The sequence below is a fragment of the Lepidochelys kempii genome, chromosome 14 (genome assembly GCF_965140265.1).
Source record: "Lepidochelys kempii isolate rLepKem1 chromosome 14, rLepKem1.hap2, whole genome shotgun sequence".
Lineage (NCBI taxonomy): Eukaryota > Metazoa > Chordata > Testudines > Cheloniidae > Lepidochelys > Lepidochelys kempii.
Window position 1 is genome coordinate 36,903,088 of NC_133269.1, and position 13,505 is coordinate 36,916,592.

General features: G+C 54.9%; 1 protein-coding gene across 1 annotated transcript; it reads left to right on the forward strand.

Annotated features, from left to right (window-relative positions):
* Positions 1 to 2,613: 2,613 nt before the first annotated feature.
* On the forward strand, positions 2,614 to 11,492 carry LOC140898404 (uncharacterized). The gene is made up of 5 exons (XM_073312209.1): positions 2,614 to 2,846; positions 6,512 to 6,599; positions 7,157 to 7,283; positions 7,849 to 7,962; positions 8,316 to 11,492. The coding sequence occupies exons 2-5, from the start codon at positions 6,576 to 6,578 to the stop codon at positions 9,434 to 9,436; spliced, it is 1,386 nt and encodes a 461-aa protein (XP_073168310.1). The 5' UTR covers positions 2,614 to 2,846; positions 6,512 to 6,575; the 3' UTR covers positions 9,437 to 11,492.
* Positions 11,493 to 13,505: the final 2,013 nt, after the last annotated feature.

The window sequence follows — 13,505 nt, forward strand, 5'->3', positions numbered from 1 at the left end:
CTTGTGCCCTCCTTCCTCCAGCACAGCACTCCCCCATCTCTGAGCATCTTGAGCAGAGAATACAGATGCCCCAGCAGCAGACACAGTTTTCTACGCTCTGGGTCCTAGTGGTGCCTCTCCACAGTCTGGCACCTGAGGCGGCTGCCTCAGTTCCCCTCATGGTCAGGCCAGCCCTGCACCCTGCCCACCTCCCATCCAGGGCTTAATTTGTCCCCCAGCTTGCTGGGTCTGAGGAAGGCTGCTGTGCAAAGTGATATTTGGATGTTTGTGAATCACTTTTCGCTGCCTCCCAGCTCGCTAGCAAGTCTCCTGCTGTGAGACGTGATATTTACAATCGTACAAACATCACTTTTCACAGCAGCAGACTTACTCGCAAGCAAAACAAAAGCAACCAAAAAAGCAAAAGAAACAACAATTAAACAAAGTCAAGAACATGCAAAGTACCTTACTTGTGTTTCTATTCGGTGTAGGTCCAGTAAAGAATAGAGGCAACTGTACATTATTTTTATTATTGAGTATGAAAAACAACCCTACATCAATAAATTGCAATGATTTGGGCATGGATAAGGGCAGATTCATTTATTCCTAAAGTTAATTAAGTATTTTAGACCAAATTGTCAGAGTGGCCACCAGTGGTAGTTGATGGCCATGCTGTGAGGCCACCAAAACATTTGTGGTGAGAACCCCTGCACTAGAGAGCTAACTGGGGCGCGGCTGCATCTGTAGCCATGACCTAAGAGTGCTATCGAATATCTTGATTTCTTTTTGGCCTAGCACTTAACTCGGTGGCACTGGTCTGTTTCGATGGCTGCATCGGATCAATTCCAACATTTCAGGGGAATTTCTAGGTGGCCATTCGGAGAAGGCAGAAGATTTTGCAAAAAGAAAAGGATTATTAGTGGTACCTTAGAGACTAACCAATTTATTTGAGCATAAGCTTTCGTGAGCTACAGCTCACTTCATCGGATGCATTCAGTGGAAAATACAGTGAGGAGATTTATATACACACAGAACATGAAAAAATTGGTGTTATCTTACACACTGTAAGGAGAGTGATCACTTAAGATGAGCTAATACCAGCAGGAGAGCGGGGGTCGGGGCGGGGGGGGGGAAACCTTTTGAAGTGATAATCAAGGTGGGCCATTTTCAGCAGTTAACAGGAACGTCCGAGGAGCAGTGAGGGGTGGAGGGGAGGAAATAAACATGGGGAAATAGTTTTATTTTGTGTAATGACCCATCCACTCCCAGTCTCTATTCAAGCCTAAGTTAATTGTATCCAGTTTGCAAATTCATTCCAATTCAGCAGTCTCTCGCTGGAGTCTGTTTTTGAAGTCTTTTTGTTTTAATATTGCGACCTTTAGGTCTCAGATCAAGTGACCAGAGAGATTGAAGTGTTCTCCGACTGGTTTATGAATGTTATAATTCTTGACATCTGATTTGTGTCCATTTATTCTTTTACGTAGAGACTGTCCAGTTTGACCAATGTACATGACAGAGGGGCATTGCTGGCACATGATGGCATATATCACATTGGTAGATGTGCAGGTGAACGAGCCTCTGATAGTGTGGCTGATGTGATTAGGCCCTGTGAGGGTGTCCCCTGAATAGATATGTGGACACAGTTGGCAACAGGCTTTGTTGCAAGGATAGGTTCCTGGGTTACTGGTTCTGTTGTGTGGTGTGTGGTTGCTGGTGAGTATTTGCTTCAGGTTGGGGGGGCTGTCTGTAGGCAAGGACTGGCCTGTCTCCCAAGATTTGTGAGAGTGATGGGTCATCTTTCAGGATAGGTTATAGATCCTTGATGATGCGTTGGAGAGGTTTTGGTGACAATCGGAAAATGATGAGGGGGAAACAGGTGACAAGCCTGAGTGGGCAGAGCACCAGTCCCTGACCCAGAGCAACAGGAGCTTCGCTGCCGACATCCCGGTGCCCGATGGGGAGCTGCAGTCAGTGCCCACATGGGGAGCCAGCCAGGACATGGGCAGAGGGGATCCCTGAGAGGGGGCAGACACGAGAGGGGTTTAAATAGAGCCCAGGGGTGGGTTCATCCAGACCTACAGGTAACCAGAGGAACCCAGGGGCAAAGCTCTGACAGCTCCATGACCCGAGCGAGGGGAGCAGAGCTGGGAGCCCAGGGCTGGTCGCCAGTGAGCCTGGTGTGGAGAGAAGAGACCAGCTCTGACCACCTGCTCCCTGTGCCAGTCTGTTACCAGAGCGGATCACACACAGAGTGTCCCCAAAAAGAAAAGGAGGACTTGTGGCACCTTAGAGACTAACCAATTTATTAGAGCATAAGCTTTCGTGAGCTACAGCTCACTTCATCAGATGTGTCCCCGGCTCCCATCACCCCTGGATCAACCTGGAGTCTCCCTAGAAACCCCCCTTCTCCCCCGCCCCGGGATCTGCACGTCTCCTTTCTGTCCCCGCAGTGATCCTGTGGCTTCTGGACAGGACGCCTACATAGGGCTGGGAGAAGCTGCCCGTGCCCAGGGGAGGTGGGGTCCCCAGGGGGCAGGGTTTGGGGCAGGGGCCTGCAGATCGGTGGGTTGATCGCTAGGACCCAGGAGCGGCTGGGGGGCGGCTCTGGGGGGAGGATCGCGGGGCTCGGGCCCGGCCCCAGGAAGTGACTCGCAGCCGCTGCGGGGACTCTGGCTCCCGGCGAGATCCCCGCGCCCCGGCGGCTGGTGCTGGGAGCCCGGAGCCCGGGCTGCAGCCGGGAGAGGGGAACCTCCAGCCGGGCCCTGCCCGCTGCTCCCCGGGAGCCTCTCCCAGGGCAGAGCCCCCAGCCCGGCCAGGGCCCCTTCCCGGCCCGGCCCCTGCCCCGGGGGGCCCCGCTCGGGGGGAAGGTAAGAGAGACCCGCCCCCCCCGGCACCCCCGGGCTGCTCCCCGCGGAGCCGGCTGCGATTCCCTGCCCCGGGCCCGGGCAAGCTGCCGCAGCCCCCGGTGTGCGCGGGGCGGGGGGAGCCCGGCCGGGCCCTGCTGGGGGTGGGGCTGGGACCCCTGAGGGGTGGGGCAGAGGAGGGGGGAGCCGCGAGGGGGCAGAAGATGGCAGGGAGGTGAGATCAGGGGGTATTGAGGGGGGAACAGGGATGTGTGAGGCCGGGGGCAGGAGGGGGATGGGATGGGGGCGGGGGGGTGGCTCTAAGAGGGGGCAGGAGGGGGATGCAGGGGGCGGGGGGAGGTGGCTCTAAGAGGGGGCAGGAGGGGGATGGGATGGGGGCGGGGGGAGGTGGCTCTAAGAGGGGGCAGGAGGGGGATGGGATGGGGGCGGGGGGGTGGCTCTAAGAGGGGGCAGGAGGGGGATGGGATGGGGGCGGGGGGGTGGCTCTAAGAGGGGGCAGGAGGGGGATGCAGGGGGCGGGGGGAGGTGGCTCTAAGAGGGGGCAGGAGGGGGATTCAGGGGGCAGGATGAGACGGGGGCTGGGCTGTTGTTCCACTGCAGGGAGGTTGGGACGATTCAGGGTGATCAGGGGGCGGGGGGGAATTATGGGGCTGAGGGGAAAGAGGCTGGAATGGAGGGAAGACATAGGGGGCTCTGGGAGGGACAGGGGGGATGTGGGGAGGGGAGCCTGGGGGGAGACCGAGAGCAAGAGGAAACTGGCTGGGGAAGGGAGAGCCGGGGGGCAGGGAGAAGGCTGCAGGCAGAGGGGTGGGGAGAGATACAAGGCAGCTCCCCTGCCCCGTGGGGTAAGGGAGGGTGAGGGGGCTGCCCTGCCCAGCGGGGATTTGTTCCCCTACAAATGGTCAAACCAGCAGTGGGGGATGGGCAGGGTGACCGTCCCTCCCGAACTGGGCAGGACAGTCCTGAAGTGCAGAGTTCAAGTCCCGGTCCTGGGCTGAAGGACTCCCGGACACCATTTGTCCCGGATTCCCTGCTCCGGGGCAGTGCCAGCCTGTTCCCCGTGGGTGGGATTGAGGTGGGCCTTAGCCCCCCTTCACCACGAGTCCCCCTCGAAGCCCTGCCCGCTGGCCAGCCAGAAGCTAGATTCAGGCCATGATAAGAGTCTCTCAGGCTGTAGTGGGGAGTCCCAGATCCTCCACCTGCTGGGCGGTGGGGGGCAGATGGGCCGGGGCTGCTATTGGCACTGGGGTTGCCAACTTTCTAATTCCAGTAAACTGAACACCCTTGTCCTGCACCTTTCGTTGAGGCCCCGCCCCGGCTCACTCTATCCTCCCTTCCGCCTTCATTTGCTCCCCCCCCCCCTTCCCCATTTTCACTGCAAGGCCCAAACAGGCACCAGGAGAAGGCCAGGAGTGCAACAGTTTGAATGTGGGAGATGCACACACTTGCCTACACAGAGACTCTCTTTCCATACACTTTCTTGGGGTCCTACGGGGGAGGTGGGGCAGGAGTCCCCAAAGACCACAGGGCCCTGAGATAGGCAGTCTTGTGTCAGGGCCGGCCTCAGGGAAAATGGCAACCTGGGCCAACTTGCATTTTGCTGCCCCTGGCCCCTGTAGGCATGGAGCACCCTCACCCCAATTGCCTCCCTTCACCCCTAACCCCTGCACTGAGCCCCCTTTGTCTCTAACCCTGCCCCCTCCTGCATGCTAACCCCTATGTTGTGCCCCCTTCACCCCAACTCCGACCCCCCTCCTGTGCCCCTAAGCTCTGCATCCCCTTCCTGTACCCCCAAAACTGACCTGGATGCAGGGATGGAGCAGCTGGCATTGCTGCTCACTCCCCCACTGGGAGCCTGCCACTGGGGAGCCTCCAAGATCCCTTTTCGACCCGGTGTTCTGGTCCAAAATCAGACACCCGGTCACTCTCATCGGCACTCCAGCCCCCTGCCAAGGGAAGGTGGAGGGTCCGGGGCTCCCTGCAGTGACCTGGGCTCCCTGGCAGGTGTTATCACGGCCTGACTTCTGGCCTGGCCGGGGGCAGGGCCTCAGGGGAAAGAGGGGGGCAGGGGCGTGGCCTCAGGGAAAGGAGGGGCAGGGCTCCGGCATGTGTCCCACTTTTGCCTTTAGAAAAGGTGGGTCACCCAGAGATAGGGGGTGGGCTGGAGATTGACCCCGAAGGACTGAGAATTTTCCAGGCAAATGTCCACCCAGAATCCTCCCCCCTCCCCCCGCTCCCAATTTCATATTTGTGTTTTAAAACAATCTCCTTATCTGGGGGGTCTGACTCCTGGACTGACAGGACTGAACGGGGGCTGGTCTGATTTCTGCGCTGCATTCGGTGTCCAACCAGAGTCACTGCAAGCCGCAAGGAGTGGAACTGGGGTTTGGTTTGGGTTCAGTGGCAGTCGGTGTGTTCGGTTCTGGTTCAGTTACCAGGCAGAGGGGAGGGGGTTGGGAGTGAGCCCTGTGGCTTGCTTCAGTGGGGAACTGAATTTGGGGCCTGGGGCCTGCCTCAGCTGGGGCAATTGGAGGGAGGAACTGCCCTAAGGGGTGGGGATGGTGAGAGGAGGCCTGTCTAAGGGGAAGAAGAATTGAGCAGCCTTTTCCCTTGCGCTTGAAGAGTTAATGTTAACTCCTGGGACAGGGAGCCCCACTTCTCTCCCCCCTCCCTCCCTGCTCCTGTGCGCTGCCCCCTTCTCTTCTCCTACTGGGACAGGCCGTTCCGGTAGCGATCAAATGCCTGGGTGTTGTTTTGTTGTCTTGTTTTATAATGAGTGAGATCAGAGTAGGTTTTATTTTATTTTGTCAAATATTGAACTGAAAAATCCAGTGTCAGAGAGTGGAGATGGATGGCAGGAGAGAGATCACTTGATCATTACCTGTTAAATTCACTCACTCCGGGGCGCCTGGCATTGGGGATGGGGAGAGACCCGGGGGACAGGGCTGGGGCCAGGCAGGAAAGTGACTCTGCACTAAAGGCCCCTTTCAGGGGCCTGCTGGTGAGTTTGTACCGGTGTGGGGGAGGAGGCGGCTCCCCCATGCCTGCGGGTCCCAGAGCTGCTGCCCTCAGTGACACAGCCAGGCTCACACTGAGAGCGAGCGCCCCTGGGAACGGGACAGGCCCCAGTTCTCCCCAGTTCTCGCAGGCAGAGGGGAGAGGGAAGGAGACAGGAAGGGGAACGGTGAGACTGAAAGGGGAAGCAGGAGCCAGAAGTGGGGAGGGAGGTTCCCAGCTCCCGGACCCGCCCGGATCCATTCCCTGCATCCCCCTGGGCAGCCTGACTCTCCTGGGAACAAGGGGAGGAGCTGACAGAGGAAAAACCAGGCTCTGCCTCTGCCCAGTCCCCGCGCTGCTGGGGGGACCCGCTGCCCTTCGGGCCAATGTCACGGGAAATCCCGCAAAGTGGCTCCTCTGATTCCGCTGTTTCCCAGCATTTCTCTTCGAGACTCTGTCCGGGGGGGGGGGTGGGGTTTAAAAGTGTCTCAGGGGGTTCAGTGCTGGTGGGAGGGGCCGGGTCTGTGTTGTAATAAAGTGACTGAGGGTTTTCCCAGCGTGGCAGAGCCCAGAGCATCTGTCTGCAGGGAGGGAGCCTGGGGGGAATCAGGGTGTGAAATGGACTCAAGCCCCTTCTGAAACCTCCCCCGTCGCCCCTCTCGCCCTGACAGGCTGAGGAATCACGTCCACGTTTCACTCCAGATCGTCCTGTTTTCCAGGGGACAGAGAAAGGAAATGGCTGTGATGGAGCCAGCTCAGGTAGGGGATTTTCAGGGAGCTGCAGGGGGATTTGCTGTACAGGGGGAGGGGCAGGAAACACACAGGGGGAGGCAGGAAGGGAACAGGGTGCGACAAACCTGCTGGGACACATTTATTTAGAGCCTGATTTTCTGAACAGACCCAGTAGCAGGTGGGGGGAGGGGGGAACATTCCCCCATTTCTGAACCAGGAAACACCCCCCTGGGCAGGGCTGGGAAAACTGACCAGACTCCCAGTGCTGGAGCCTGACCCCACTGGCCAGAGGCTGCTGTGAAATACGAAGGGAAGCTGTCGGGATTCCTGTCCCTATCTCCTGCTCAGAGCTCTGCTTCCTGTCTCAGCCTGTGGCTGGCAGGTGTGTGTTAAATGAGAAGACCCTGCTCAGCTCCGTGTGCTGGGGGGGACAAGGAGCTCTCACCTTCTCCCACCCCCTGAAGCCTCCTGGCTGCTCTGAGCAGGGTGGGGGTGGGATTCTGCTCCTCTGGGCCTCCTCCCCCTGACTAGTGGGATTATGGATGGGGCAGCAGGCGCTGAATGGGGGAGACTTGTTGTTTCAGTTGCCGGTGACCTTCGAGGAGGTGGCTGTGTATTTCACCGAGGGGCAGGGGGCTCTGCTGGACCCCGCTCAGAAAGCCCTCTACAGGGACGTCATGCAGGAGAACTATGTGATGGTGACCTCGCTGGGTAAGGAATTCCTGTGCCTCAGCTAATGGAAGCCATGGGATCTCCATGTCTGAATCTGGTCAGGTTCTTCCCTGGTCTGTTAGATTGGAGGAGGAGGGTCACATAGTCCACAGCTTCAGTGTGAGAGAAACTTGCATCTCCATACCCCATTCGAGGGAACAGAGGAGTCAGAAACGTAATGGACAGGCTAGTTCCTCCCCATCTCTCCAGCTGTCCAGGGGCCAGAAGCAGGGTATTGTCCAGCCTGTATTATTTCTCCTTCACACCCATTCACCTTGCTCCATTTGTGAGGAGGGCTCTAGATTCTGCAGGCTTGAAAATAGGCAGGAGTTCAACACCCGAGCTGTGTGTGTGTTAACAAGTCCCCCGGAGCCCATCTACCCTGAGACCTCCTCGTGAGGGGGTAAACAGACCCCCTGACCCCCAGATCTCTGCTGCTCCCAAGGGGTCTGAGTTACCACAGTCCAATGTAGGGTCAGGTTAAACTCAGGGAATGTTCCTTGTGACAAATACTCTACCAAGACGCCATGTGCCCTGAGCTTTTCTGATTTCACCCCCTGCGCAGGATTCCCCATTCCCACACCTGACCTCATCGCCCGGCTGGAACGAGGGGAAAAGCCGTGGGTCCCGGATCTCCAGGCCGCCGAGGAAAGGGAGAGCTTGAGAGGCACCTGCACAGGTGAGGAGTCACAGAAACTGAGACAGAACCCTCTGGCGAGTGAAGGAAAAAGCTGGGACTCCTGAAATGTGCTGTGAGCGAGAGGCCCCCGTTCTGCACCATCTCACCCAGGTCAGGGCTGCAGGCAGCAGGTGTTATATCAGTCACAGCTTCCTACCCATCCTGTTAGCTGTTGGGAATTTCCTCCCTGATTTTACTTCCCTGGGGGTGTTTGGGTGGGATGTGAAGGCAGAATCCAATGTTTCCATCTCCCCAACAGTCACTGTGTCCTGTTTTCCCTCTTTGCTATTCCCCTTTCTGTCCTTTTTCCCTGGCACATTCAGTGACTCCTGTCTGGATTCTCTCTCTCCCAGCAGGTGAGAGGACAGTGAGTGAGAACAAGGAGGAGACTCAGCAGCAGGAAGGTCCTGGGAAAGCGGAACCGCAGGAGAGGTTTTTGAGAAGAGCTGAAGGGAATTTTTCCCAGTGCTTGGAGCAGGGAAATGTCTGGGGAGATCGACACAGATCAGAGATGCAGCTGGGAAACTATCCTGGGAAGAAACTGGATGAATCCACTGAATGTGGCGGAGGATGCAAGGATCCCAAGGAAACCACAGCGCAGCAGACAAGTCACAATGAAGAGAAACCCTACAAATGCCTCGACTGTGGGAAAAGATTCCGTTTCAGTGCAAACCTTCTTACACATTGGAGAACCCACACAGGAGAGAAGCCCTATGAATGCTTGGACTGTGGGAAAAGCTTCCGTGAGAAGTCAAACTTTATCACACACCAGAGACTGCACACAGGAGAGAAACCCTATAAATGCCTTGAATGTGGCAAAAGTTTTAGTCAGAGCTCAAATCTTATTGCACATCAGAGAACCCACACAGGAGAAAGGCCCTATGAATGCCTTGAGTGTGGGAAAAGATTTAGTCAGAGGTCACAGCTTATGGCACATCACAGAACCCACACAGGAGAGAAGCCCTATAAATGCTTCGACTGTGGGAAAAGTTTCAGTAGGAAGCTATGTCTTATTGTGCACCAGAGACTGCATACAGGAGAGAAACCCCATAAATGCCTTGAGTGTGGGAAAAGTTTTAGTCAGAGATCACATCTTATGTCACATCACAGAACCCACACAGGAGAGAAGCCCTATAAATGCGTAGACTGTGGGAAAAGCTTCAGTTGGAAGCCATGCCTTATTATACACCAGAGACTGCACACGGGAGAGAAGCCCTATACATGCCTTGAGTGTGGGAAAAGTTTCAGCAAAAGTTCATCCCTTACTAAACATGGAAGAATTCACACAGGAGAAAGACCCTATAAATGCCTTGAGTGTGGGAAAAGTTTCAGTGTGAAATCAACCCTTAATACACATCAGAAAACCCACACAGGAGAGAAACCCCATACATGCTTGGAGTGTGGGAAAAGCTTCATTCAGAAGTCAAAACTTAGCGTACACCAGAGAGTACACACACGAGAGAGACCGTATTAATGCCTTGACTGTGGGAAAACTTTCATTAAGCGCTCACACCTTACTAAGCGTCAGAGAATTCACATAAGCGAGAAACCCTATAACTGCCTCGAGTGCGGGAAAAGTTTCATTGACAGAAGAAAACGTACTCATCAGAGAATCGACACAGGAGAGAGACCCCATGAATACTCGGACTGTGCAAACACATCAGGAATTCGTGCTGTTACTACTGCCTGCAGCGATAGGACTCGCAGTATTTTTCTTTCTCCGTGGGACAGTGAATTATGAAGCTGGAGAGCCAGAACCGTTACGTGTCGCTGACCTCCTAAGAGCGCAGGGCAGACTGGAAGCCCAGGGGAAAATGACTGAGCAGCTGAGAGCCTGCATGGACCCCGCCCCGCAGGAATTCACAAGAGAACCCCGAAGCATACAGGACATCGCCCAGATGTTGATCCAGTGCAGAGGACCAATTTGGAATTTGAATCCAGAGACGGGAAACATGAGCTCTGCATATATTACCGCAACAGGGAACCCTGGTACTACATGAAAGAGCCAACCATGGACGTGTGTCTTGCCCGGCTGTGCTCCCACCCAGAACTGCTGAGTATCGAGAACCTGCTAAAGGTGGACAACCAACCGGAGGCTGGAGGGAAGATGACTGAGGTGCTGAGACAATGCTTCAAACTCACCCTGGAGAAATTCTCCAAGGAGCCAGTGTGCTTGCAGAACGACGCCCGGCTGGTGATCAGCACAGTGGGAATGAGGATGGTCTTTCCCCCTGGAAAAGGGGAGAATGAAATCAACGTGTATCCTGACAACATGGGGCTTGTTCAGTACGTGGTCAAAGTCCCGGGATGGTGGACCTGGATAGCCAGGACTATGGTGACCATAGCTCTTGTTACAATCCCAGTCTTCATTTGTCAAATGATGATCTATTAGAAGACTAGGCAACATCATTAAAAACCACTTAGCTTTAGAAAACTCCCACCAAACACAGGGTCCTCTATTCAGTATTGCCAACTCTTATAATTCAAAGTACAAAGTAATTTTCTAGCTGTTACGGTAGCTGAGAGAGCCATGGGAATGAGACCACTAGAGGCTCAATACTTAGAAAGGGAATAAACAGAATCCAGCACAAATACAAAACGGGGAATAACTAGCTAGGGGGAAGTATTTTGGAAAAGGATCCAGGGATTATAGTGGTTAGAACAGGGGAACTTTTGAAAACTGCCTCCGATCCATTCCCAAATCCCAGAGAACATTCTGAGTATGGAAGGGTGGGACCCTGTTGATTCTGGTGAAAATTGGAGAACTGGAAAAGCCTGGATTTCTACCAGAATGAGGCCCACGGCGCGCCCCACTGGCGGTGCCGGATGAAGGTCTCTGGCACCTTCTGCTGCTATCAGCACAAGTCGCTCACTCGATTTTGTGACCTTTGGGTGGGCTAGATCAGTGAGTTTTCAACTTTTTTTTATTTGCAGACCCCTAAAAAAATCCAAATGGAAGTGCAGACCCCTGTGGAAACCTTAGACCAGTGGTCCCCAACCTTTCTGCAATATGCTATTCCCAGAAGACTCTGGAGGGCGCCGGACACCCCGCCGCTGCACTGCCACTGCCGAGCACCGCCGCCAGAGAACCAGCTGCCGAAACGTCGCCTAGAAATGGCAACGGCATTTCGGCGGTGGGGTGTCCTGCAGGCACACACAAATGGCCCATTGGGCACCACGTTGGGGACCACTGCCTTAGACAAAGTCTGCGGGCCACAGGTTACTATCGGGCTGTAGTTTACGCTGCCCTTCTCCTAGTCCCTAAAAATGCCTCCCTTGGAAAAGCACCTGGGGACCTAGAATTCAGTCACTGAGGCGTTTCAGCAAGGATCACGTAGGGGTCGACCTCTACGCATTCAAATCCAGAGAAAGAACAAAAGGAACTTAATTCTTAAGTACCAACTTTATGAAGTCTTGTAATGATAAAGAAACATAATAACTTAATTTCTACAACATAACGAGGCCACTGTATAATCCACCTACATTATTGTCACCATTCTACATGAACTTAAATAAAGAAAACAAATTGACTCTAGACAGGTCAGTCCCCACGGAAACGCAGCAACAAGAAACTCAGGGTTCCCAAACCTGAGGTGGAGTTTACCTGAATCTCCATCTTTGCTCACCAAAATCTATATGCTTGGCTGCATCAAAAGCAAGGCAACAACATCTTCCCTCTTCTTGCTTGTCGAAACTTCCAGCTGGAATCCAGACAGATTCTTCCGCATCCTCTGCGGAAATCAGTTCGCTGGTCAGCTAATTAATTAACCCACTGTGCAGTTTAAGTAGATAGATTCAAAAAGCCTTGTTACTAGAAAAATACAAAGCTGAGACCAGCGAAATATTGACGACTCTTTCCCCATCACACTGAACTAAGAGATGAGTTGGTGACTCAAACTGGTTCAGATGATTTTGCTAACGGAGTTTGCTATTGCACAACATTCAAAGCATAAAATGAAAATAAGAGAAATGAATTTTCCCTCCCAATTACCCCTTTCTGTAACAAACACCGCCGGGGATTCCTTAGCAGAGAGTTAATACTTGCACTAACCTGCTGCAAAATGCTTCAGAGCCAGGGGGAAAGCCCAGCCTGCTTTCTCCCCCTGTGACTCGGTTTCTCCCAACCCAGCCAGGGCACATGGCCTTTTGCAAAGCAGCTGCCCTGACGATCCCCCTCCCCCACAGCAGACTCTGACTCTGGCTACAAGGACCCCAAATGACCACCCCCGATTCTAGCCACATCTGGGTGTCAAGAGGCTAATTGTGAATCTGCCTCACAACAGTAACCCTAACACAACTTCTCCCACTCCCCGCCCCATAGATCTCTCCCTCTTAGGCGCCCACCTACAGCCAAGCTCCCGCAAGCTGATCACCTGGTCCACCCCACTCTGGGCAAGCCCACCACCTCCAATCCAGGTCCCTCGCTGCCTCCCCCCCCGCTGCCAAGTTCCCATCCCCCCACTCCACCTGCCCCCCAATTCAGGCCCCTCTCCACCCTACAGCCAAGCCCCTCAGCCAGTCTCCTCCCCCTAATTCTGGCCAACCCAGCCAGACCCCATACCCCATCCCCACTCCAGCCAAACTTCCCTCCCCACCCCAGCCAGGCCCATCTGCCCCCCACTTTGGCCAAGCCCCCAACCAGACCCAAATAAGGCCCCCAAATAGGAGAGACTCATGCTGTCTCCTTCTGGGCCCGGGTGAGAATTTTCAGCTCCTAATTTTGTATAAAACAGTAATGATAATGAGCTGCCCGGCCCTGCACCTCACTTCCCTGGGGTCTCACAGACCCGGTTCCTCCTTGGCCAGGTCATCATCGTGCCGGGCTGCTCAGAGGCCTGGTTGCTGTGGTGCCGAGATCAGTTGATAACTGGGGTGTTTAACACACACCTGCCCGTGCAAATCCCTTCTCAGAAGCTGAGGGGACCCTGGGTGGGGACCTATTAAAAGGAGCGGAGCAGAGGAGACAGGAAGCCTGCGGTGAGGGCCCCTTGCTTCTTCTGAGCACCTCCTACCACCGTATCCTCCATCAGCATCTCTAGCCCAGCCTCTGAGCTTCATCCTCAGTGCCCGGCTGAGCTCTTGAACGATCCCAGCTCTGTGGTGGAGCAGCATCCCTGGGGCTTCCTCACTGGCAAGCCTTGGCTGACCCCAGCTCTCCCACTGAGCCACTGCTTCAGTTCAGCCCTATTTTGGGGGTGTGCAAGTCCAACCTAAGCTGATCCTCTTCCAGATCTTCAGCTCCTTCTCTGAGCTCATTTAAACTCCCCTTCTCATCCAGCAGCTGGTATGGGGGGGACCCGGGCCCGGCCAGTACTCTGGGTCCCAACCTGGAGACCCTACAAACAGCCACCACCCACTGTGTCCCTTTTAACTCTTGTTGCTGCTGCTCCTGTTCTCTAGGCACTTCCCTGTGGTCCCAGCACCTTCACCCTTAGCTCAGGACTGAAGTCCTGCTTGAATCCCTGCAGACATCCAAGGGCTCCCTTGCTCCTCTGGCTCTGGCCAGCAACTGAAACTGCCCTCACTAGCATGCTGCTCCTTTT

Coding starts and splice junctions, on each gene's coding strand:
- LOC140898404 (XM_073312209.1), top strand. CDS start 6,576: ATGGCTGTGATGGAGCCAGCTCAG. Junction 6,600..7,156: donor CTGTGATGGAGCCAGCTCAG/GTAGGGGATTTT, acceptor TTGTTGTTTCAG/TTGCCGGTGACCTTCGAGGA. Junction 7,284..7,848: donor TGTGATGGTGACCTCGCTGG/GTAAGGAATTCC, acceptor CCCCCTGCGCAG/GATTCCCCATTCCCACACCT.